The sequence below is a fragment of the Eucyclogobius newberryi genome, unplaced genomic scaffold (assembly GCF_026437365.1).
Source record: "Eucyclogobius newberryi isolate DKJ021-1_F unplaced genomic scaffold, fEucNew1.0.hap1 SCAF_19, whole genome shotgun sequence".
Classification (NCBI taxonomy): Eukaryota; Metazoa; Chordata; class Actinopteri; order Gobiiformes; family Gobiidae; genus Eucyclogobius; species Eucyclogobius newberryi.
Genome location: NW_027315823.1, coordinates 31,173,789 through 31,197,881, shown reverse-complemented (window position 1 = coordinate 31,197,881; position 24,093 = coordinate 31,173,789). Strand labels below are relative to the sequence as shown.

At 41.0% G+C, this 24,093-nt stretch overlaps 1 protein-coding gene across 1 annotated transcript in view; it reads left to right on the top strand.

Annotated features, from left to right (window-relative positions):
* The window catches only part of LOC140365778 (uncharacterized), an 84,869-nt gene that overhangs the window by 5,553 nt on the left and 55,223 nt on the right, over positions 1 to 24,093 (top strand). Inside the window, exons 3-6 of the mRNA XM_072452333.1 lie at positions 394 to 441; positions 5,674 to 5,727; positions 5,929 to 5,991; positions 23,449 to 23,541. Of these exons, the coding sequence (XP_072308434.1) occupies positions 394 to 441; positions 5,674 to 5,727; positions 5,929 to 5,991; positions 23,449 to 23,541 (258 nt within the window). The remainder of the gene's footprint in view (positions 1 to 393; positions 442 to 5,673; positions 5,728 to 5,928; positions 5,992 to 23,448; positions 23,542 to 24,093) is intronic.

Below are 24,093 nucleotides of genomic sequence, written 5' to 3'. Positions count from 1 at the left end.
CCTCAAACATTTCCGTCAACAACAACTATTGTGAGCACAAGCCCTCATGCCACATCTAATATACCATCTTCATCTTCAGTTACCGCAACAACAGGGCAAAAATCTTCAACAATCACATCAGAGACATCTGGCCCAACAACTCCATCTACAGTGTCAACACCCACTTTTACAACAAATGAAGTGACTTCATCATCAACCGTTCAGCCATCCACAAACACTTTATTTACAAGCCCAAATGTACATACATCTTCAAGCCCATATTCTACAAGCATGACCAGTGTTTCATCACAAACTTCTCCTTCAACAACAAAACTTTTGAGCACAAACCCTCATGCAACATCTAATATACCATCTTCATCTACAGTTACCTCAACAACTGGACAAAGATCTTCCACAATCACATCGGTAACATCTGGCCCAACAACTCCATCTACAGTGTCAACATCCACGTTGACCACACATGAAGCGACTTTTTCATCAACCGTTCAGCCATCCTCAAACACATTATTCACAAGTGCAAATGTACAAACATCTTCAAGCATGACCAGTCTTTCTCCACAAACATCTCCGTCAACAACAACTATTGTGAGCACAAGCCCTCATGCCACATCTAATGTACCATCTTCATCTTCATTTACCTCAACAAAAGGGCAAAAATCTTCAACAATCACATCGGTGACATCTGGCCCAACAACTCCATCTACAGTGTCAACATCCACTTTTACAACGAATGAAGTGACTTCCTCATCAACCGTTCAGCCATCCACAAACACTTTATTTACAAGCCCAAATGTACATACATCTTCAAGCCAATATTCTACAAGCATGACCAGTGTTTCATCAAAAACTTCTCCTTCAACAACAACACTTTTGAGCACAAACCCTCATGCAACATCTAATATACCATCTTCATCTACAGTTACCTCAACCACTGGACAAAGATCTTCAACAATCACATCGGTAACATCTGGCCCAACAACTCCATCTACAGTGTCAACATCCACGTTGACCACACATGAAGCGACTTTGTCATCAACCGTTCAGCCATCCTCAAACACATTATTTACAAGTGCAAATGTACAAACATCTTCAAGCATGACCAGTCTTTCTCCACATACATCTCCGTCAACAACAACTATTGTGAGCACAAGCCCTCATGCCACATCTAATGTACCATCTTCATCTTCAGTTACCTCAACAACAGGGCAAAAATCTTCAACAATCACATCGGTGACATCTGGCCCAACAACTCCATCTACAGTGTCAACATCCACTTTTACAACAAATGAAGTGACTTCCTCATCAACCGTTCAGCCATCCACAAACACTTTATTTACAAGTGCAAATGTACAAACATCTTCAAGCATGACCAGTGTTTCAGCACAAACTTCTCCTTCAACAACAATTGTTAGCACAAGCCCTAATGCAACTTCTAATGGACCATCATCGACTTCTGTTACCTCAACAACCGGGCAAAAATCTTCAACAATCACATTGGTGACATCAGGCCCAACAAGTTCTTCTCCTGTGCCAACATCCAAATTGACAACACATGAAGTGACTTCATCATCAACCGTTCAGCCATCCACAAACACAGTATTTTCAAGTGCAAATGTACATTCATCTTCAACACCATATGCTACAAGCATGACCAGTCTTTCTCCACAAACATTTCCGTCAACAACAACTATTGTGAGCACAAGCCCTCATGCCACATCTAATATACCATCTTCATCTTCAGTTACCGCAACAACAGGGCAAAAATCTTCAACAATCACATCAGAGACATCTGGCCCAACAACTCCATCTACAGTGTCAACACCCACTTTTACAACAAATGAAGTGACTTCATCATCAACCGTTCAGCCATCCACAAACACTTTATTTACAAGCCCAAATGTACATACATCTTCAAGCCCATATTCTACAAGCATGACCAGTGTTTCATCACAAACTTCTCCTTCAACAACAAAACTTTTGAGCACAAACCCTCATGCAACATCTAATATACCATCTTCATCTACAGTTACCTCAACAACTGGACAAAGATCTTCAACAATCACATCGGTAACATCTGGCCCAACAACTCCATCTACAGTGTCAACATCCACGTTGACCACACATGAAGCGACTTTTTCATCAACCGTTCAGCCATCCTCAAACACATTATTCACAAGTGCAAATGTACAAACATCTTCAAGCATGACCAGTCTTTCTCCACAAACATCTCCGTCAACAACAACTATTGTGAGCACAAGCCCTCATGCCACATCTAATGTACCATCTTCATCTTCATTTACCTCAACAAAAGGGCAAAAATCTTCAACAATCACATCGGTGACATCTGGCCCAACAACTCCATCTACAGTGTCAACATCCACTTTTACAACGAATGAAGTGACTTCCTCATCAACCGTTCAGCCATCCACAAACACTTTATTTACAAGCCCAAATGTACATACATCTTCAAGCCAATATTCTACAAGCATGACCAGTGTTTCATCAAAAACTTCTCCTTCAACAACAACACTTTTGAGCACAAACCCTCATGCAACATCTAATATACCATCTTCATCTACAGTTACCTCAACCACTGGACAAAGATCTTCAACAATCACATCGGTAACATCTGGCCCAACAACTCCATCTACAGTGTCAACATCCACGTTGACCACACATGAAGCGACTTTGTCATCAACCGTTCAGCCATCCTCAAACACATTATTTACAAGTGCAAATGTACAAACATCTTCAAGCATGACCAGTCTTTCTCCACAAACATCTCCGTCAACAACAACTATTGTGAGCACAAGCCCTCATGCCACATCTAATGTACCATCTTCATCTTCAGTTACCTCAACAACAGGGCAAAAATCTTCAACAATCACATCGGTGACATCTGGCCCAACAACTCCATCTACAGTGTCAACATCCACTTTTACAACAAATGAAGTGACTTCATCATCAACCGTTCAGCCATCCACAAACACTTTATTTACAAGTGCAAATGTACAAACATCTTCAAGCATGACCAGTGTTTCAGCACAAACTTCTCCTTCAACAACAATTGTTAGCACAAGCCCTAATGCAACTTTTAATGGACCATCATCGACTTCTGTTACCTCAACAACCGGGCAAAAATCTTCAACAATTACATTGGTGACATCAAGCCCAACAACTTCTTCTACTGTGCCAACATCCAAATTGACAACACATGAAGTGACTTCATCATCAACCGTTCAGCCATCCACAAACACAGTATTTTCAAGTGCAAATGTACATTCATCTTCAACACCATATGCTACAAGCATGACCAGTCTTTCTTCACAAACATCTCCGTCAACAATAACTATTGTGAGCACAAGCCCTCAGGCCACATCTAATATACCATCTTCATCTTCAGTTACCGCAACAACAGGGCAAAAATCTTCAACAATCAAATCAGAGACATCTGGCCCAACAACTCCATCTACAGTGTCAACACCCACTTTTACAACAAATGAAGTGACTTCATCATCAACCGTTCAGCCATCCACAAACACTTTATTTACAAGCCCAAATGTACATACATCTTCAAGCCAATATTCTACAAGCATGACCAGTGTTTCATCAAAAACTTCTCCTTCAACAACAACACTTTTGAGCACAAACCCTCATGCAACATCTAATATACCATCTTCATCTACAGTTACCTCAACCACTGGACAAAGATCTTCAACAATCACATCGGTAACATCTGGCCCAACAACTCCATCTACAGTGTCAACATCCACGTTGACCACACATGAAGCGACTTTGTCATCAACCGTTCAGCCATCCTCAAACACATTATTTACAAGTGCAAATGTACAAACATCTTCAAGCATGACCAGTCTTTCTCCACAAACATCTCCGTCAACAACAACTATTGTGAGCACAAGCCCTCATGCCACATCTAATATACCATCTTCATCTTCAGTTACCTCAACAACAGGGCAAAAATCTTCAACAATCACATCGGTGACATCTGGCCCAACAACTCCATCTACAGTGTCAACATCCACTTTTACAACAAATGAAGTGACTTCATCATCAACCGTTCAGCCATCCACAAACACGTTATTTACAAGTGCAAATGTACAAACATCTTCAAGCATGACCAGTCTTTCTCCACAAACATCTCCGTCAACAACAACTATTGTGAGCACAAGCCCTCATGCCACATCTAATGTACCATCTTCATCTTCATTTACCTCAACAAAAGGGCAAAAATCTTCAACAATCACATCGGTGACATCTGGCCCAACAACTCCATCTACAGTGTCAACATCCACTTTTACAACGAATGAAGTGACTTCCTCATCAACCGTTCAGCCATCCACAAACACTTTATTTACAAGCCCAAATGTACATACATCTTCAAGCCCATATTCTACAAGCATGACCAGTGTTTCATCAAAAACTTCTCCTTCAACAACAACACTTTTGAGCACAAACCCTCATGCAACATCTAATATACCATCTTCATCTACAGTTACCTCAACCACTGGACAAAGATCTTCAACAATCACATCGGTAACATCTGGCCCAACAACTCCATCTACAGTGTCAACATCCACGTTGACCACACATGAAGCGACTTTGTCATCAACCGTTCAGCCATCCTCAAACACATTATTTACAAGTGCAAATGTACAAACATCTTCAAGCATGACCAGTCTTTCTCCACAAACATCTCCGTCAACAACAACTATTGTGAGCACAAGCCCTCATGCCACATCTAATGTACCATCTTCATCTTCAGTTACCTCAACAACAGGGCAAAAATCTTCAACAATCACATCGGTGACATCTGGCCCAACAACTCCATCTACAGTGTCAACATCCAAATTGACAACACATGAAGTGACTTCATCATCAATCGTTCAGCCATCCACAAACACAGTAGTTTCAAGTGCAAATGTACATTCATCTTCAACACCATATGCTACAAGCATGACCAGTCTTTCTCCACAAACATCTCCGTCAACAACAACAATTGTGAGCACAAGCCCTCAGGCCACATCTAATATACCATCTTCATCTTCAGTTACCGCAACAACAGGGCAAAAATCTTCAACAATCAAATCAGAGACATCTGGCCCAACAACTCCATCTACAGTGTCAACACCCACTTTTACAACAAATGAAGTGACTTCATCATCAACCGTTCAGCCATCCACAAACACTGTATTTACAAGCCCAAATGTACATACATCTTCAAGCCCATATTTTACAAGCATGACCAGTGTTTCATCACAAACATCTCCGTCAACAACAACTATTGTGAGCACAAGCCCTCATGCCACATCTAATAAACCATCTTCATCTACAGTTACCTCAACAACTGGACAAAGATCTTCCACAATCACATCGGTAACATATGGCCCAACAACTCCATCTACAGTGTCAACATCCACGTTGACCACACATGAAGCGACTTTGTCATCAACCGTTCAGCCATCCTCAAACACATTATTTACAAGTGCAAATGTACAAACATCTTCAAGCATGACCAGTCTTTCTCCACAAACATCTCCGTCAACAACAACTATTGTGAGCACAAGCCCTCATGCCACATCTAATGTACCATCTTCATCTTCAGTTACCTCAACAACAGGGCAAAAATCTTCAACAATCACATCGGTGACATCTGGCCCAACAACTCCATCTACAGTGTCAACATCCACTTTTACAACAAATGAAGTGACTTCCTCATCAACCGTTCAGCCATCCACAAACACTTTATTTACAAGTGCAAATGTACAAACATCTTCAAGCATGACCAGTGTTTCAGCACAAACTTCTCCTTCAACAACAATTGTTAGCACAAGCCCTAATGCAACTTCTAATGGACCATCATCGACTTCTGTTACCTCAACAACCGGGCAAAAATCTTCAACAATCACATTGGTGACATCAGGCCCAACAAGTTCTTCTCCTGTGCCAACATCCAAATTGACAACACATGAAGTGACTTCATCATCAACCGTTCAGCCATCCACAAACACAGTATTTTCAAGTGCAAATGTACATTCATCTTCAACACCATATGCTACAAGCATGACCAGTCTTTCTCCTCAAACATTTCCGTCAACAACAACTATTGTGAGCACAAGCCCTCATGCCACATCTAATATACCATCTTCATCTTCAGTTACCGCAACAACAGGGCAAAAATCTTCAACAATCACATCAGAGACATCTGGCCCAACAACTCCATCTACAGTGTCAACACCCACTTTTACAACAAATGAAGTGACTTCATCATCAACCGTTCAGCCATCCACAAACACTTTATTTACAAGCCCAAATGTACATACATCTTCAAGCCCATATTCTACAAGCATGACCAGTGTTTCATCACAAACTTCTCCTTCAACAACAAAACTTTTGAGCACAAACCCTCATGCAACATCTAATATACCATCTTCATCTACAGTTACCTCAACAACTGGACAAAGATCTTCAACAATCACATCGGTAACATCTGGCCCAACAACTCCATCTACAGTGTCAACATCCACGTTGACCACACATGAAGCGACTTTTTCATCAACCGTTCAGCCATCCTCAAACACATTATTCACAAGTGCAAATGTACAAACATCTTCAAGCATGACCAGTCTTTCTCCACAAACATCTCCGTCAACAACAACTATTGTGAGCACAAGCCCTCATGCCACATCTAATGTACCATCTTCATCTTCATTTACCTCAACAAAAGGGCAAAAATCTTCAACAATCACATCGGTGACATCTGGCCCAACAACTCCATCTACAGTGTCAACATCCACTTTTACAACGAATGAAGTGACTTCCTCATCAACCGTTCAGCCATCCACAAACACTTTATTTACAAGCCCAAATGTACATACATCTTCAAGCCAATATTCTACAAGCATGACCAGTGTTTCATCAAAAACTTCTCCTTCAACAACAACACTTTTGAACACAAACCCTCATGCAACATCTAATATACCATCTTCATCTACAGTTACCTCAACCACTGGACAAAGATCTTCAACAATCACATCGGTAACATCTGGCCCAACAACTCCATCTACAGTGTCAACATCCACGTTGACCACACATGAAGCGACTTTGTCATCAACCGTTCAGCCATCCTCAAACACATTATTTACAAGTGCAAATGTACAAACATCTTCAAGCATGACCAGTCTTTCTCCACATACATCTCCGTCAACAACAACTATTGTGAGCACAAGCCCTCATGCCACATCTAATGTACCATCTTCATCTTCAGTTACCTCAACAACAGGGCAAAAATCTTCAACAATCACATCGGTGACATCTGGCCCAACAACTCCATCTACAGTGTCAACATCCACTTTTACAACAAATGAAGTGACTTCCTCATCAACCGTTCAGCCATCCACAAACACTTTATTTACAAGTGCAAATGTACAAACATCTTCAAGCATGACCAGTGTTTCAGCACAAACTTCTCCTTCAACAACAATTGTTAGCACAAGCCCTAATGCAACTTCTAATGGACCATCATCGACTTCTGTTACCTCAACAACCGGGCAAAAATCTTCAACAATCACATTGGTGACATCAGGCCCAACAAGTTCTTCTCCTGTGCCAACATCCAAATTGACAACACATGAAGTGACTTCATCATCAACCGTTCAGCCATCCACAAACACAGTATTTTCAAGTGCAAATGTACATTCATCTTCAACACCATATGCTACAAGCATGACCAGTCTTTCTCCACAAACATTTCCGTCAACAACAACTATTGTGAGCACAAGCCCTCATGCCACATCTAATATACCATCTTCATCTTCAGTTACCGCAACAACAGGGCAAAAATCTTCAACAATCACATCAGAGACATCTGGCCCAACAACTCCATCTACAGTGTCAACACCCACTTTTACAACAAATGAAGTGACTTCATCATCAACCGTTCAGCCATCCACAAACACTTTATTTACAAGCCCAAATGTACATACATCTTCAAGCCCATATTCTACAAGCATGACCAGTGTTTCATCACAAACTTCTCCTTCAACAACAACACTTTTGAGCACAAACCCTCATGCAACATCTAATATACCATCTTCATCTACAGTTACCTCAACCACTGGACAAAGATCTTCAACAATCACATCGGTAACATCTGGCCCAACAACTCCATCTACAGTGTCAACATCCACGTTGACCACACATGAAGCGACTTTGTCATCAACCGTTCAGCCATCCTCAAACACATTATTTACAAGTGCAAATGTACAAACATCTTCAAGCATGACCAGTCTTTCTCCACAAACATCTCCGTCAACAACAACTATTGTGAGCACAAGCCCTCATGCCACATCTAATGTACCATCTTCATCTTCAGTTACCTCAACAACAGGGCAAAAATCTTCAACAATCACATCGGTGACATCTGGCCCAACAACTCCATCTACAGTGTCAACATCCACTTTTACAACAAATGAAGTGACTTCATCATCAACCGTTCAGCCATCCACAAACACTTTATTTACAAGTGCAAATGTTCAAACATCTTCAAGCATGACCAGTGTTTCAGCACAAACTTCTCCTTCAACAACAATTGTTAGCACAAGCCCTAATGCAACTTTTAATGGACCATCATCGACTTCTGTTACCTCAACAACCGGGCAAAAATCTTCAACAATTACATTGGTGACATCAAGCCCAACAACTTCTTCTACTGTGCCAACATCCAAATTGACAACACATGAAGTGACTTCATCATCAACCGTTCAGCCATCCACAAACACAGTATTTTCAAGTGCAAATGTACATTCATCTTCAACACCATATGCTACAAGCATGACCAGTCTTTCTTCACAAACATCTCCGTCAACAACAACTATTGTGAGCACAAGCCCTCAGGCCACATCTAATATACCATCTTCATCTTCAGTTACCGCAACAACAGGGCAAAAATCTTCAACAATCAAATCAGAGACATCTGGCCCAACAACTCCATCTACAGTGTCAACACCCACTTTTACAACAAATGAAGTGACTTCATCATCAACCGTTCAGCCATCCACAAACACTTTATTTACAAGCCCAAATGTACATACATCTTCAAGCCAATATTCTACAAGCATGACCAGTGTTTCATCAAAAACTTCTCCTTCAACAACAACACTTTTGAGCACAAACCCTCATGCAACATCTAATATACCATCTTCATCTACAGTTACCTCAACCACTGGACAAAGATCTTCAACAATCACATCGGTAACATCTGGCCCAACAACTCCATCTACAGTGTCAACATCCACGTTGACCACACATGAAGCGACTTTGTCATCAACCGTTCAGCCATCCTCAAACACATTATTTACAAGTGCAAATGTACAAACATCTTCAAGCATGACCAGTCTTTCTCCACAAACATCTCCGTCAACAACAACTATTGTGAGCACAAGCCCTCATGCCACATCTAATGTACCATCTTCATCTTCAGTTACCTCAACAACAGGGCAAAAATCTTCAACAATCACATCGGTGACATCTGGCCCAACAACTCCATCTACAGTGTCAACATCCACTTTTACAACAAATGAAGTGACTTCATCATCAACCGTTCAGCCATCCACAAACACTTTATTTACAAGTGCAAATGTACAAACATCTTCAAGCATGACCAGTCTTTCTCCACAAACATCTCCGTCAACAACAACTATTGTGAGCACAAGCCCTCATGCCACATCTAATGTACCATCTTCATCTTCATTTACCTCAACAACAGGGCAAAAATCTTCAACAATCACATCGGTAACATATGGCCCAACAACTCCATCTACAGTGTCAACATCCACGTTGACCACACATGAAGCGACTTTGTCATCAACCGTTCAGCCATCCTCAAACACATTATTTACAAGTGCAAATGTACAAACATCTTCAAGCATGACCAGTCTTTCTCCACAAATATCTCCGTCAACAACAACTATTGTGAGCACAAGCCCTCATGCCACATCTAATGTACCATCTTCATCTTCAGTTACCTCAACAACAGGGCAAAAATCTTCAACAATCACATCGGTGACATCTGGCCCAACAACTCCATCTACAGTGTCAACATCCACTTTTACAACAAATGAAGTGACTTCCTCATCAACCGTTCAGCCATCCACAAACACTTTATTTACAAGTGCAAATGTACAAACATCTTCAAGCATGACCAGTGTTTCAGCACAAACTTCTCCTTCAACAACAATTGTTAGCACAAGCCCTAATGCAACTTCTAATGGACCATCATCGACTTCTGTTACCTCAACAACCGGGCAAAAATCTTCAACAATCACATTGGTGACATCAGGCCCAACAAGTTCTTCTCCTGTGCCAACATCCAAATTGACAACACATGAAGTGACTTCATCATCAACCGTTCAGCCATACAAAAACACAGTATTTTCAAGTGCAAATGTACATTCATCTTCAACACCATATGCTACAAGCATGACCAGTCTTTCTCCACAAACATCTCCGTCAACAACAACTATTGTGAGCACAAGCCCTCAGGCCACATCTATAATACCATCTTCATCTTCAGTTACCGCAACAACAGGGCAAAAATCTTCAACAATCAAATCAGAGACATCTGGCCCAACAACTCCATCTACAGTGTCAACACCCACTTTTACAACAAATGAAGTGACTTCATCATCAACCGTTCAGCCATCCACAAACACTTTATTTACAAGCCCAAATGTACATACATCTTCAAGCCAATATTCTACAAGCATGACCAGTGTTTCATCAAAAACTTCTCCTTCAACAACAACACTTTTGAGCACAAACCCTCATGCAACATCTAATATACCATCTTCATCTACAGTTACCTCAACCACTGGACAAAGATCTTCAACAATCACATCGGTAACATCTGGCCCAACAACTCCATCTACAGTGTCAACATCCACGTTGACCACACATGAAGCGACTTTGTCATCAACCGTTCAGCCATCCTCAAACACATTATTTACAAGTGCAAATGTACAAACATCTTCAAGCATGACCAGTCTTTCTCCACAAACATCTCCGTCAACAACAACTATTGTGAGCACAAGCCCTCATGCCACATCTAATGTACCATCTTCATCTTCAGTTACCTCAACAACAGGGCAAAAATCTTCAACAATCACATCGGTGACATCTGGCCCAACAACTCCATCTACAGTGTCAACATCCACTTTTACAACAAATGAAGTGACTTCATCATCAACCGTTCAGCCATCCACAAACACTTTATTTACAAGTGCAAATGTACAAACATCTTCAAGCATGACCAGTCTTTCTCCACAAACATCTCCGTCAACAACAACTATTGTGAGCACAAGCCCTCATGCCACACCTAATGTACAATCTTCATCTTCAGTTACTGCAACAACAGGGCAAAAATCTTCAACAATCACATCAGAGACATCTGGCCCAACAACTCCATCTACAGTGTCAACATCCACTTTTACAACAAATGAAGTGACTTCCTCATCAACCGTTCAGCCATCCACAAACACTTTATTTACAAGTGCAAATGTACAAACATCTTCAAGCATGACCAGTGTTTCAGCACAAACTTCTCCTTCAACAACAATTGTTAGCACAAGCCCTAATGCAACTTCTAATGGACCATCATCGACTTCTGTTACCTCAACAACCGGGCAAAAATCTTCAACAATCACATTGGTGACATCAGGCCCAACAAGTTCTTCTCCTGTGCCAACATCCAAATTGACAACACATGAAGTGACTTCATCATCAACCGTTCAGCCATACAAAAACACAGTATTTTCAAGTGCAAATGTACATTCATCTTCAACACCATATGCTACAAGCATGACCAGTCTTTCTCCACAAACATCTCCGTCAACAACAACTATTGTGAGCACAAGCCCTCAGGCCACATCTATAATACCATCTTCATCTTCAGTTACCGCAACAACAGGGCAAAAATCTTCAACAATCAAATCAGAGACATCTGGCCCAACAACTCCATCTACAGTGTCAACACCCACTTTTACAACAAATGAAGTGACTTCATCATCAACCGTTCAGCCATCCACAAACACTTTATTTACAAGCCCAAATGTACATACATCTTCAAGCCAATATTCTACAAGCATGACCAGTGTTTCATCAAAAACTTCTCCTTCAACAACAACACTTTTGAGCACAAACCCTCATGCAACATCTAATATACCATCTTCATCTACAGTTACCTCAACCACTGGACAAAGATCTTCAACAATCACATCGGTAACATCTGGCCCAACAACTCCATCTACAGTGTCAACATCCACGTTGACCACACATGAAGCGACTTTGTCATCAACCGTTCAGCCATCCTCAAACACATTATTTACAAGTGCAAATGTACAAACATCTTCAAGCATGACCAGTCTTTCTCCACAAACATCTCCGTCAACAACAACTATTGTGAGCACAAGCCCTCATGCCACATCTAATGTACCATCTTCATCTTCAGTTACCTCAACAACAGGGCAAAAATCTTCAACAATCACATCGGTGACATCTGGCCCAACAACTCCATCTACAGTGTCAACATCCACTTTTACAACAAATGAAGTGACTTCATCATCAACCGTTCAGCCATCCACAAACACTTTATTTACAAGTGCAAATGTACAAACATCTTCAAGCATGACCAGTCTTTCTCCACAAACATCTCCGTCAACAACAACTATTGTGAGCACAAGCCCTCATGCCACATCTAATGTACAATCTTCATCTTCAGTTACTGCAACAACAGGGCAAAAATCTTCAACAATCACATCAGAGACATCTGGCCCAACAACTCCATCTACAGTGTCAACACCCACTTTTACAACAAATGAAGTGACTTCATCATTAACCGTTCAGCCATCCACAAACACTTTATTTACAAGCCCAAATGTACATACATCTTCAAGCCCATGTTCTACATGCATGACCAGTGTTTCATCAGAAACTTCTCCTTCAACAACAAAACTTTTGAGCACAAACCCTCATGCAACATCTAATATACCATCTTCATCTACAGTTACCTCAACAACTGGACAAAGATCTTCAACAATCACATCGGTAACATCTGGCCCAACAACTCCATCTACAGTGTCAACATCCACGTTGACCACACATGAAGCGACTTTGTCATCAACCGTTCAGCCATCCTCAAACACATTATTTACAAGTGCAAATGTACAAACATCTTCAAGCATGACCAGTCTTTCTCCACAAACATCTCCGTCAACAACAACTATTGTGAGCACAAGCCCTCATGCCACATCTAATGTACCATCTTCATCTTCAGTTACCTCAACAACAGGGCAAAAATCTTCAACAATCACATCGGTGACATCTGGCCCAACAACTCCATCTACAGTGTCAACATCCACTTTTACAACAAATGAAGTGACTTCATCATCAACCGTTCAGCCATCCACAAACACTTTATTTACAAGTGCAAATGTACAAACATCTTCAAGCATGACCAGTGTTTCAGCACAAACTTCTCCTTCAACAACAATTGTTAGCACAAGCCCTAATGCAACTTCTAATGGACCATCATCGGCTTCTGTTACCTCAACAACCGGGCAAAAATCTTCAACAATCACATTGGTGACATCAGGCCCAACAAGTTCTTCTCCTGTGCCAACATCCAAATTGACAACACATGAAGTGACTTCATCATCAACCGTTCAGCCATCCACAAACACAGTATTTTCAAGTGCAAATGTACATTCATCTTCAACACCATATGCTACAAGCATGACCAGTCTTTCTCCACAAACATCTCCGTCAACAACAACTATTGTGAGCACAAGCCCTCAGGCCACATCTAATATACCATCTTCATCTTCAGTTACCTCAACAACAGGGCAAAAATCTTCAACAATCAAATCAGAGACATCTGGCCCAACAACTCCATCTACAGTGTTAACACCCACTTTTACAACAAATGAAGTGACTTCATCATCAACCGTTCAGCCATCCACAAACACTTTATTTACAAGCCCAAATGTACATACATCTTCAAGCCCATATTCTACAAGCATGACCAGTGTTTCATCACAAACTTCTCCTTCAACAACAACACTTTTGAGCACAAACCCTCATGCAACATCTAATATACCATCTTCATCTACAGTTACCTCAACAACTGGACAAAGATCTTCAACAATCACATCGGTAACATCTGGCCCAACAACTCCATCTACAGTGTCAACATCCACGTTGACCACACATGAAGCGACTTTGTCATCAACCGTTCAGCCATCCTCAAACACATTATTTACAAGTGCAAATGTACAAACATCTTCAAGCATGACCAGTCTTTCTCCACAAACATCTCCATCAACAACAACTATTGTGAGCACAAGCCCTCATGCCACATCTAATGTACCATCTTCATCTTCAGTTACCTCAACAACAGGGCAAAAATCTTCAACAATCACATCGGTGACATCTGGCCCAACAACTCCATCTACAGTGTCAACATCCACTTTTACAACAAATGAAGTGACTTCATCATCAACCGTTCAGCCATCCACAAACACTTTATTTACAAGTGCAAATGTACAAACATCTTCAAGCATGACCAGTGTTTCAGCACAAACTTCTCCTTCAACAACAATTGTTAGCACAAGCCCTAATGCAACTTCTAATGGACCATCATCGGCTTCTGTTACCTCAACAACCCGGCAAAAATCTTCAACAATCACATTGGTGACATCAGGCCCAACAAGTTCTTCTACTGTGCCAACATCCAAATTGACAACACATGAAGTGACTTCATCATCAACCGTTCAGCCATCCACAAACACAGTATTTTCAAGTGCAAATGTACATTCATCTTCAACACCATATGCTACAAGCATGACCAGTCTTTCTCCACAAACATCTCCGTCAACAACAACTATTGTGAGCACAAGCCCTCAGGCCACATCTAATATACCATCTTCATCTTCAGTTACCTCAACAACAGGGCAAAAATCTTCAACAATCACATCAGAGACATCTGGCCCAACAACTCCATCTACAGTGTCAACACCCACCTTTACAACAAATGAAGTGAATTCATCATCAACCGTTCAGCCATCCACAAACACTTTATTTACAAGCCCAAATGTACATACATCTTCAAGCCAATATTCTACAAGCATGACCAGTGTTTCATCAAAAACTTCTCCTTCAACAACAACACTTTTGAGCACAAACCCTCATGCAACATCTAATATACCATCTTCATCTACAGTTACCTCAACCACTGGACAAAGATCTTCAACAATCACATCGGTAACATCTGGCCCAACAACTCCATCTACAGTGTTAACATCCACGTTGACCACACATGAAGCGACTTTGTCATCAACCGTTCAGCCATCCTCAAACACATTATTTACAAGTGCAAATGTACAAACATCTTCAAGCATGACCAGTCTTTCTCCACAAACATCTCCGTCAACAACAACTATTGTGAGCACAAGCCCTCATGCCACATCTAATGTACCATCTTCATCTTCAGTTACCTCAACAACAGGGCAAAAATCTTCAACAATCACATCGGTGACATCTGGCCCAACAACTCCATCTACAGTGTCAACATCCACTTTTACAACAAATGAAGTGACTTCATCATCAACCGTTCAGCCATCCACAAACACTTTATTTACAAGTGCAAATGTACAAACATCTTCAAGCATGACCAGTGTTTCAGCACAAACTTCTCCTTCAACAACAATTGTTAGCACAAGCCCTAATGCAACTTCTAATGGACCATCATCGGCTTCTGTTACCTCAACAACCGGGCAAAAATCTTCAACAATCACATTGGTGACATCAGGCCCAACAAGTTCTTCTACTGTGCCAACATCCAAATTGACAACACATGAAGTGACTTCATCATCAACCGTTCAGCCATCCACAAACACATTATTTTCAAGTGCAAATGTACATTCATCTTCAACACCATATGCTACAAGCATGACCAGTCTTTCTCCACAAACATCTCCGTCAACAACAACTATTGTGAGCACAAGCCCTCAGGCCACATCTGATATACCATCTTCATCTTCAGTTACCTCAACAACAGGGCAAAAATCTTCAACAATCAAATCAGAGACATCTGGCCCAACAACTCCATCTACAGTGTTAACACCCACTTTTACAACAAATGAAGTGACTTCATCATCAACCGTTCAGCCATCCACAAACACTTTATTTACAAGCCCAAATGTACATACATCTTCAAGCCCATATTCTACAAGCATGACCAGTGTTTCATCAAAAACTTCTCCTTCAACAACAACTATTGTGAGCACAAGCCCTCATGCCACATCTAATGTACCATCTTCATCTTCAGTTACCTCAACAACAGGGCAAAAATCTTCAACAATCACATCGGTGACATCTGGCCCAACAACTCCATCTACAGTGTCAACATCCACTTTTACAACAAATGAAGTGACTTCATCATCAACCGTTCAGCCATCAACAAACACTTTATTTACAAGTGCAAATGTACAAACATCTTCAAGCATGACCAGTGTTTCAGCACAAACTTCTCCTTCAACAACAATTGTTAGCACAAGCCCTAATGCAACTTCTAATGGACCATCATCGGCTTCTGTTACCTCAACAACCCGGCAAAAATCTTCAACAATCATATTGGTGACATCAGGCCCAACAAGTTCTTCTCCTGTGCCAACATCCAAATTGACAACACATGAAGTGACTTCATCATCAACCGTTCAGCCATCCACAAACACAGTATTTTCAAGTGCAAATGTACATTCATCTTCAACACCATATGCTACAAGCATGACCAGTCTTTCTCCACAAACATCTCCGTCAACAACAACTATTGTGAGCACAAGCCCTCAGGCCACATCTAATATACCATCTTCATCTACAGTTACCTCAACAACAGGGCAAAAATCTTCAACAATCACATCAGAGACATCTGGCCCAACAACTCCATCTACAGTGTCAACACCCACTTTTACAACAAATGAAGTGAATTCATCATCAACCGTTCAGCCATCCACAAACACTTTATTTACAAGCCCAAATGTACATACATCTTCAAGCCAATATTCTACAAGCATGACCAGTGTTTCATCAAAAACTTCTCCTTCAACAACAACACTTTTGAGCACAAACCCTCATGCAACATCTAATATACCATCTTCATCTACAGTTACCTCAACCACTGGACAAAGATCTTCAACAATCACATCGGTAACATCTGGCCCAACAACTCCATCTACAGTGTCAACATCCACGTTGACCACACATGAAGCGACTTTGTCATCAACCGTTCAGCCATCCTCAAACACATTATTTACAAGTGCAAATGTACAAACATCTTCAAGCATGACCAGTCTTTCTCCACAAACATCTCCGTCAACAACAACTATTGTGAGCACAAGCCCTCATGCCACATCTAATGTACCATCTTCATCTTCAGTTACCTCAACAACAGGGCAAAAATCTTCAACAATCACATCGGTGACATCTGGCCCAACAACTCCATCTACAGTGTCAACATCCACTTTTACAACAAATGAAGTGACTTCATCATCAACCGTTCAGCCATCCACAAACACTTTATTTACAAGTGCAAATGTACAAACATCTTCAAGCATGACCAGTGTTTCAGCACAAACTTCTCCTTCAACAACAATTGTTAGCACAAGCCCTAATGCAACTTCTAATGAACCATCATCGGCTTCTGTTACCTCAACAACCGGGCAAAAATCTTCAACAATCACATTGGTGACATCAGGCCCAACAAGTTCTTCTCCTGTGCCAACATCCAAATTGACAACACATGAAGTGACTTCATCATCAACCGTTCAGCCATCCACAAACACAGTATTTTCAAGTGCAAATGTACATTCATCTTCAACACCATATGCTACAAGCATGACCAGTCTTTCTCCACAAACATCTCCGTCAACAACAACTATTGTGAGCACAAGCCCTCATGCCACATCTAATATACCATCTTCATCTTCAGTTACCGCAACAACAGGGCAAAAATCTTCAACAATCAAATCAGAGACATCTGGCCCAACAACTCCATCTACAGTGTCAACACCCACTTTTACAACAAATGAAGTGACTTCATCATCAACCGTTCAGCCATCCACAAACACTTTATTTACAAGCCCAAATGTACATACATCTTCAAGCCCATATTCTACAAGCATGACCAGTGTTTCATCAAAAACTTCTCCTTCAACAACAACTATTGTGAGCACAAGCCCTCATGCCACATCTAATGTACCATCTTCATCTTCAGTTACCTCAACAACAGGGCAAAAATCTTCAACAATCACATCGGTGACATCTGGCCCAACAACTCCATCTACAGTGTCAACATCCACTTTTACAACAAATGAAGTGACTTCATCATCAACCGTTCAGCCATCAACAAACACTTTATTTACAAGTGCAAATGTACAAACATCTTCAAGCATGACCAGTGTTTCAGCACAAACTTCTCCTTCAACAACAATTGTTAGCACAAGCCCTAATGCAACTTCTAATGGACCATCATCGGCTTCTGTTACCTCAACAACCCGGCAAAAATCTTCAACAATCATATTGGTGACATCAGGCCCAACAAGTTCTTCTCCTGTGCCAACATCCAAATTGACAACACATGAAGTGACTTCATCATCAACCGTTCAGCCATCCACAAACACAGTATTTTCAAGTGCAAATGTACATTCATCTTCAACACCATATGCTACAAGCATGACCAGTCTTTCTCCACAAACATCTCCGTCAACAACAACTATTGTGAGCACAAGCCCTCATGCCACATCTGATATACCATCTTCATCTTCAGTTACCTCAACAACAGGGCAAAAATCTTCAACAATCACATCAGAGACATCTGGCCCAACAACTCCATCTACAGTGTCAACACCCACTTTTACAACAAATGAAGTGAATTCATCATCAACCGTTCAGCCATCCACAAACACTTTATTTACAAGCCCAAATGTACATACATCTTCAAGCCAATATTCTACAAGCATGACCAGTGTTTCATCAAAAACTTCTCCTTCAACAACAACACTTTTGAGCACAAACCCTCATGCAACATCTAATATACCATCTTCATCTACAGTTACCTCAACCACTGGACAAAGATCTTCAACAATCACATCGGTAACATCTGGCCCAACAACTCCATCTACAGTGTTAACATCCACGTTGACCACACATGAAGCGACTTTGTCATCAACCGTTCAGCCATCCTCAAACACATTATTTACAAGTGCAAATGTACAAACATCTTCAAGCATGACCAGTCTTTCTCCACAAACATCTCCGTCAACAACAACTATTGTGAGCACAAGCCCTCATGCCACATCTAATGTACCATCTTCATCTTCAGTTACCTCAACAACAGGGCAAAAATCTTCAACAATCACATCGGTGACATCTGGCCCAACAACTCCATCTACAGTGTCAACATCCACTTTTACAACAAATGAAGTGACTTCATCATCAACCGTTCAGCCATCCACAAACACTTTATTTACAAGTGCAAATGTACAAACATCTTCAAGCATGACCAGTGTTTCAGCACAAACTTCTCCTTCAACAACAATTGTTAGCACAAGCCCTAATGCAACTTCTAATGGACCATCATCGGCTTCTGTTACCTCAACAACCGGGCAAAAATCTTCAACAATCACATTGGTGACATCAGGCCCAACAAGTTCTTCTACTGTGCCAACATCCAAATTGACAACACATGAAGTGACTTCATCATCAACCGTTCAGCCATCCACAAACACATTATTTTCAAGTGCAAATGTACATTCATCTTCAACACCATATGCTACAAGCATGACCAGTCTTTCTCCACAAACATCTCCGTCAACAACAACTATTGTGAGCACAAGCCCTCATGCCACATCTAATATACCATCTTCATCTTCAGTTACCTCAACAACAGGGCAAAAATCTTCAACAATCAAATCAGAGACATCTGGCCCAACAACTCCATCTACAGTGTTAACACCCACTTTTACAACAAATGAAGTGACTTCATCATCAACCGTTCAGCCATCCACAAACACTTTATTTACAAGCCCAAATGTACATACATCTTCAAGCCCATATTCTACAAGCATGACCAGTGTTTCATCAAAAACTTCTCCTTCAACAACAACACTTTTGAGCACAAACCCTCATGCAACATCTAATATACCATCTTCATCTACAGTTACCTCAACCACTGGACAAAGATCTTCAACAATCACATCGGTAACATCTGGCCCAACAACTCCATCTACAGTGTCAACATCCACGTTGACCACACATGAAGCGACTTTGTCATCAACCGTTCAGCCATCCTCAAACACATTATTTACAAGTGCAAATGTACAAACATCTTCAAGCATGACCAGTCTTTCTCCACAAACATCTCCGTCAACAACAACTATTGTGAGCACAAGCCCTCATGCCACATCTAATGTACCATCTTCATCTTCAGTTACCTCAACAACAGGGCAAAAATCTTCAACAATCACATCGGTGACATCTGGCCCAACAACTCCATCTACAGTGTCAACATCCACTTTTACAACAAATGAAGTGACTTCATCATCAACCGTTCAGCCATCCACAAACACTTTATTTACAAGTGCAAATGTACAAACATCTTCAAGCATGACCAGTGTTTCAGCACAAACTTCTCCTTCAACAACAATTGTTAGCACAAGCCCTAATGCAACTTCTAATGAACCATCATCGGCTTCTGTTACCTCAACAACCGGGCAAAAATCTTCAACAATCACATTGGTGACATCAGGCCCAACAAGTTCTTCTCCTGTGCCAACATCCAAATTGACAACACATGAAGTGACTTCATCATCAACCGTTCAGCCATCCACAAACACAGTATTTTCAAGTGCAAATGTACATTCATCTTCAACACCATATGCTACAAGCATGACCAGTCTTTCTCCACAAACATCTCCGTCAACAACAACTATTGTGAGCACAAGCCCTCATGCCACATCTAATATACCATCTTCATCTTCAGTTACCGCAACAACAGGGCAAAAATCTTCAACAATCAAATCAGAGACATCTGGCCCAACAACTCCATCTACAGTGTCAACACCCACTTTTACAACAAATGAAGTGACTTCATCATCAACCGTTCAGCCATCCACAAACACTTTATTTACAAGCCCAAATGTACATACATCTTCAAGCCCATATTCTACAAGCATGACCAGTGTTTCATCACAAACTTCTCCTTCAACAACAACACTTTTGAGCACAAACCCTCATGCAACATCTAATATACCATCTTCATCTACAGTTACCTCAACCACTGGACAAAGATCTTCAACAATCACATCGGTAACATCTGGCCCAACAACTCCATCTACAGTGTCAACATCCACGTTGACCACACATGAAGCGACTTTGTCATCAACCGTTCAGCCATCCTCAAACACATTATTTACAAGTGCAAATGTACAAACATCTTCAAGCATGACCAGTCTTTCTCCACAAACATCTCCGTCAACAACAACTATTGTGACCACAAGCCCTCATGCCACATCTAATGTACCATCTTCATCTTCAGTTACCGCAACAACAGGGCAAAAATCTTCAACAATCACATCGGTGACATCTGGCCCAACAACTCCATCTACAGTGTCAACATCCACTTTTACAACAAATGAAGTGACTTCATCATCAACCGTTCAGCCATCCACAAACACTTTATTTACAAGTGCAAATGTACAAACATCTTCAAGCATGACCAGTGTTTCAGCACAAACTTCTCCTTCAACAACAATTGTTAGCACAAGCCCTAATGCAACTTCTAATGGACCATCATCGGCTTCTGTTACCTCAACAACCGGGCAAAAATCTTCAACAATCACATTGGTGACATCAGGCCCAACAAGTTCTTCTACTGTGCCAACATCCAAATTGACAACACATGAAGTGACTTCATCATCAACCGTTCAGGCATCCACAAACACAGTATTTTCAAGTGCAAATGTACATTCATCTTCAACACCATATGCTACAAGCATGACCAGTCTTTCTCCACAAACATCTCAGTCAACAACAACTATTGTGAGCACAAGCCCTCAGGCCACATCTAATATACCATCTTCATCTTCAGTTACCTCAACAACAGGGCAAACATCTTCAACAATCACATCAGAGACATCTGGCCCAACAACTCCATCTACAGTGTCAACACCCACTTTTACAACAAATGAAGTGACTTCATCATCAACCGTTCAGCCATCCACAAACACTTTATTTACAAGCCCAAATGTACATACATCTTCAAGCCAATATTCTACAGGCATGACCAGTGTTTCATCAAAAAATTCTCCTTCAACAACAACACTTTTGAGCACAAACCCTCATGCAACATCTAATATACCATCTTCATCTACAGTTACCTCAACCACTGGACAAAGATCTTCAACAATCACATCGGTAACATCTGGCCCAACAACTCCATCTACAGTGTTAACATCCACGTTGACCACACATGAAGCGACTTTGTCATCAACCGTTCAGCCATCCTCAAACACATTATTTACAAGTGCAAATGTACAAACATCTTCAAGCATGACCAGTCTTTCTCCACAAACATCTCCGTCAACAACAACTATTGTGAGCACAAGCCCTCATGCCACATCTAATGTACCATCTTCATCTTCAGTTACCTCAACAATAGGGCAAAAATCTTCAACAATCACATTGGTGACATCTGGCCCAACAACTCCATCTACAGTGTCAACATCCACTTTTACAACAAATGAAGTGACTTCATCATCAACCGTTCAGCCATCCACAAACACTTTATTTACAAGTGCAAATGTACAAACATCTTCAAGCATGACCAGTGTTTCAGCACAAACTTCTCCTTCAACAACAATTGTTAGCACAAGCCCTAATGCAACTTCTAATGGACCATCATCGGCTTCTGTTACCTCAACAACCGGGCAAAAATCTTCAACAATCACATTGGTGACATCAGGCCCAACAAGTTCTTCTACTGTGCCAACATCCAAATTGACAACACATGAAGTGACTTCATCATCAACCGTTCAGCCATCCACAAACACAGTATTTTCAAGTGCAAATGTACATTCATCTTCAACACCATATGCTACAAGCATGACCGGTCTTTCTCCACAAACATCTCCGTCAACAACAACTATTGTGAGCACAAGCCCTCAGGCCACATCTAATATACCATCTTCATCTACAGTTACCTCAACCACTGGACAAAGATCTTCAACAATCACATCGGTGACATCTGGCCCAACAACTCCATCTACAGTGTCAACATCCACTTTTACAACAAATGAAGTGACTTCATCATCAACCGTTCAGCCATCCACAAACACTTTATTTACAAGTGCAAATGTACAAACATCTTCAAGCATGACCAGTGTTTCAGCACAAACTTCTCCTTCAACAACAATTGTTAGCACAAGCCCTAATGCAACTTCTAATGGACCATCATCGGCTTCTGTTACCTCAACAACCGGGCAAAAATCTTCAACAATCACATTGGTGACATCAGGCCCAACAAGTTCTTCTACTGTGCCAACATCCAAATTGACAACACATGAAGTGACTTCATCATCAACCGTTCAGCCATCCACAAACACATTATTTTCAAGTGCAAATGTACATTCATCTTCAACACCATATGCTACAAGCATGACCAGTCTTTCTCCACAAACATCTCCGTCAACAACAACTATTGTGAGCACAAGCCCTCAGGCCACATCTGATATACCATCTTCATCTTCAGTTACCTCAACAACAGGGCAAAAATCTTCAACAATCAAATCAGAGACATCTGGCCCAACAACTCCATCTACAGTGTTAACACCCACTTTTACAACAAATGAAGTGACTTCATCATCAACCGTTCAGCCATCCACAAACACTTTATTTACAAGCCCAAATGTACATACATCTTCAAGCCCATATTCTACAAGCATGACCAGTGTTTCATCAAAAACTTCT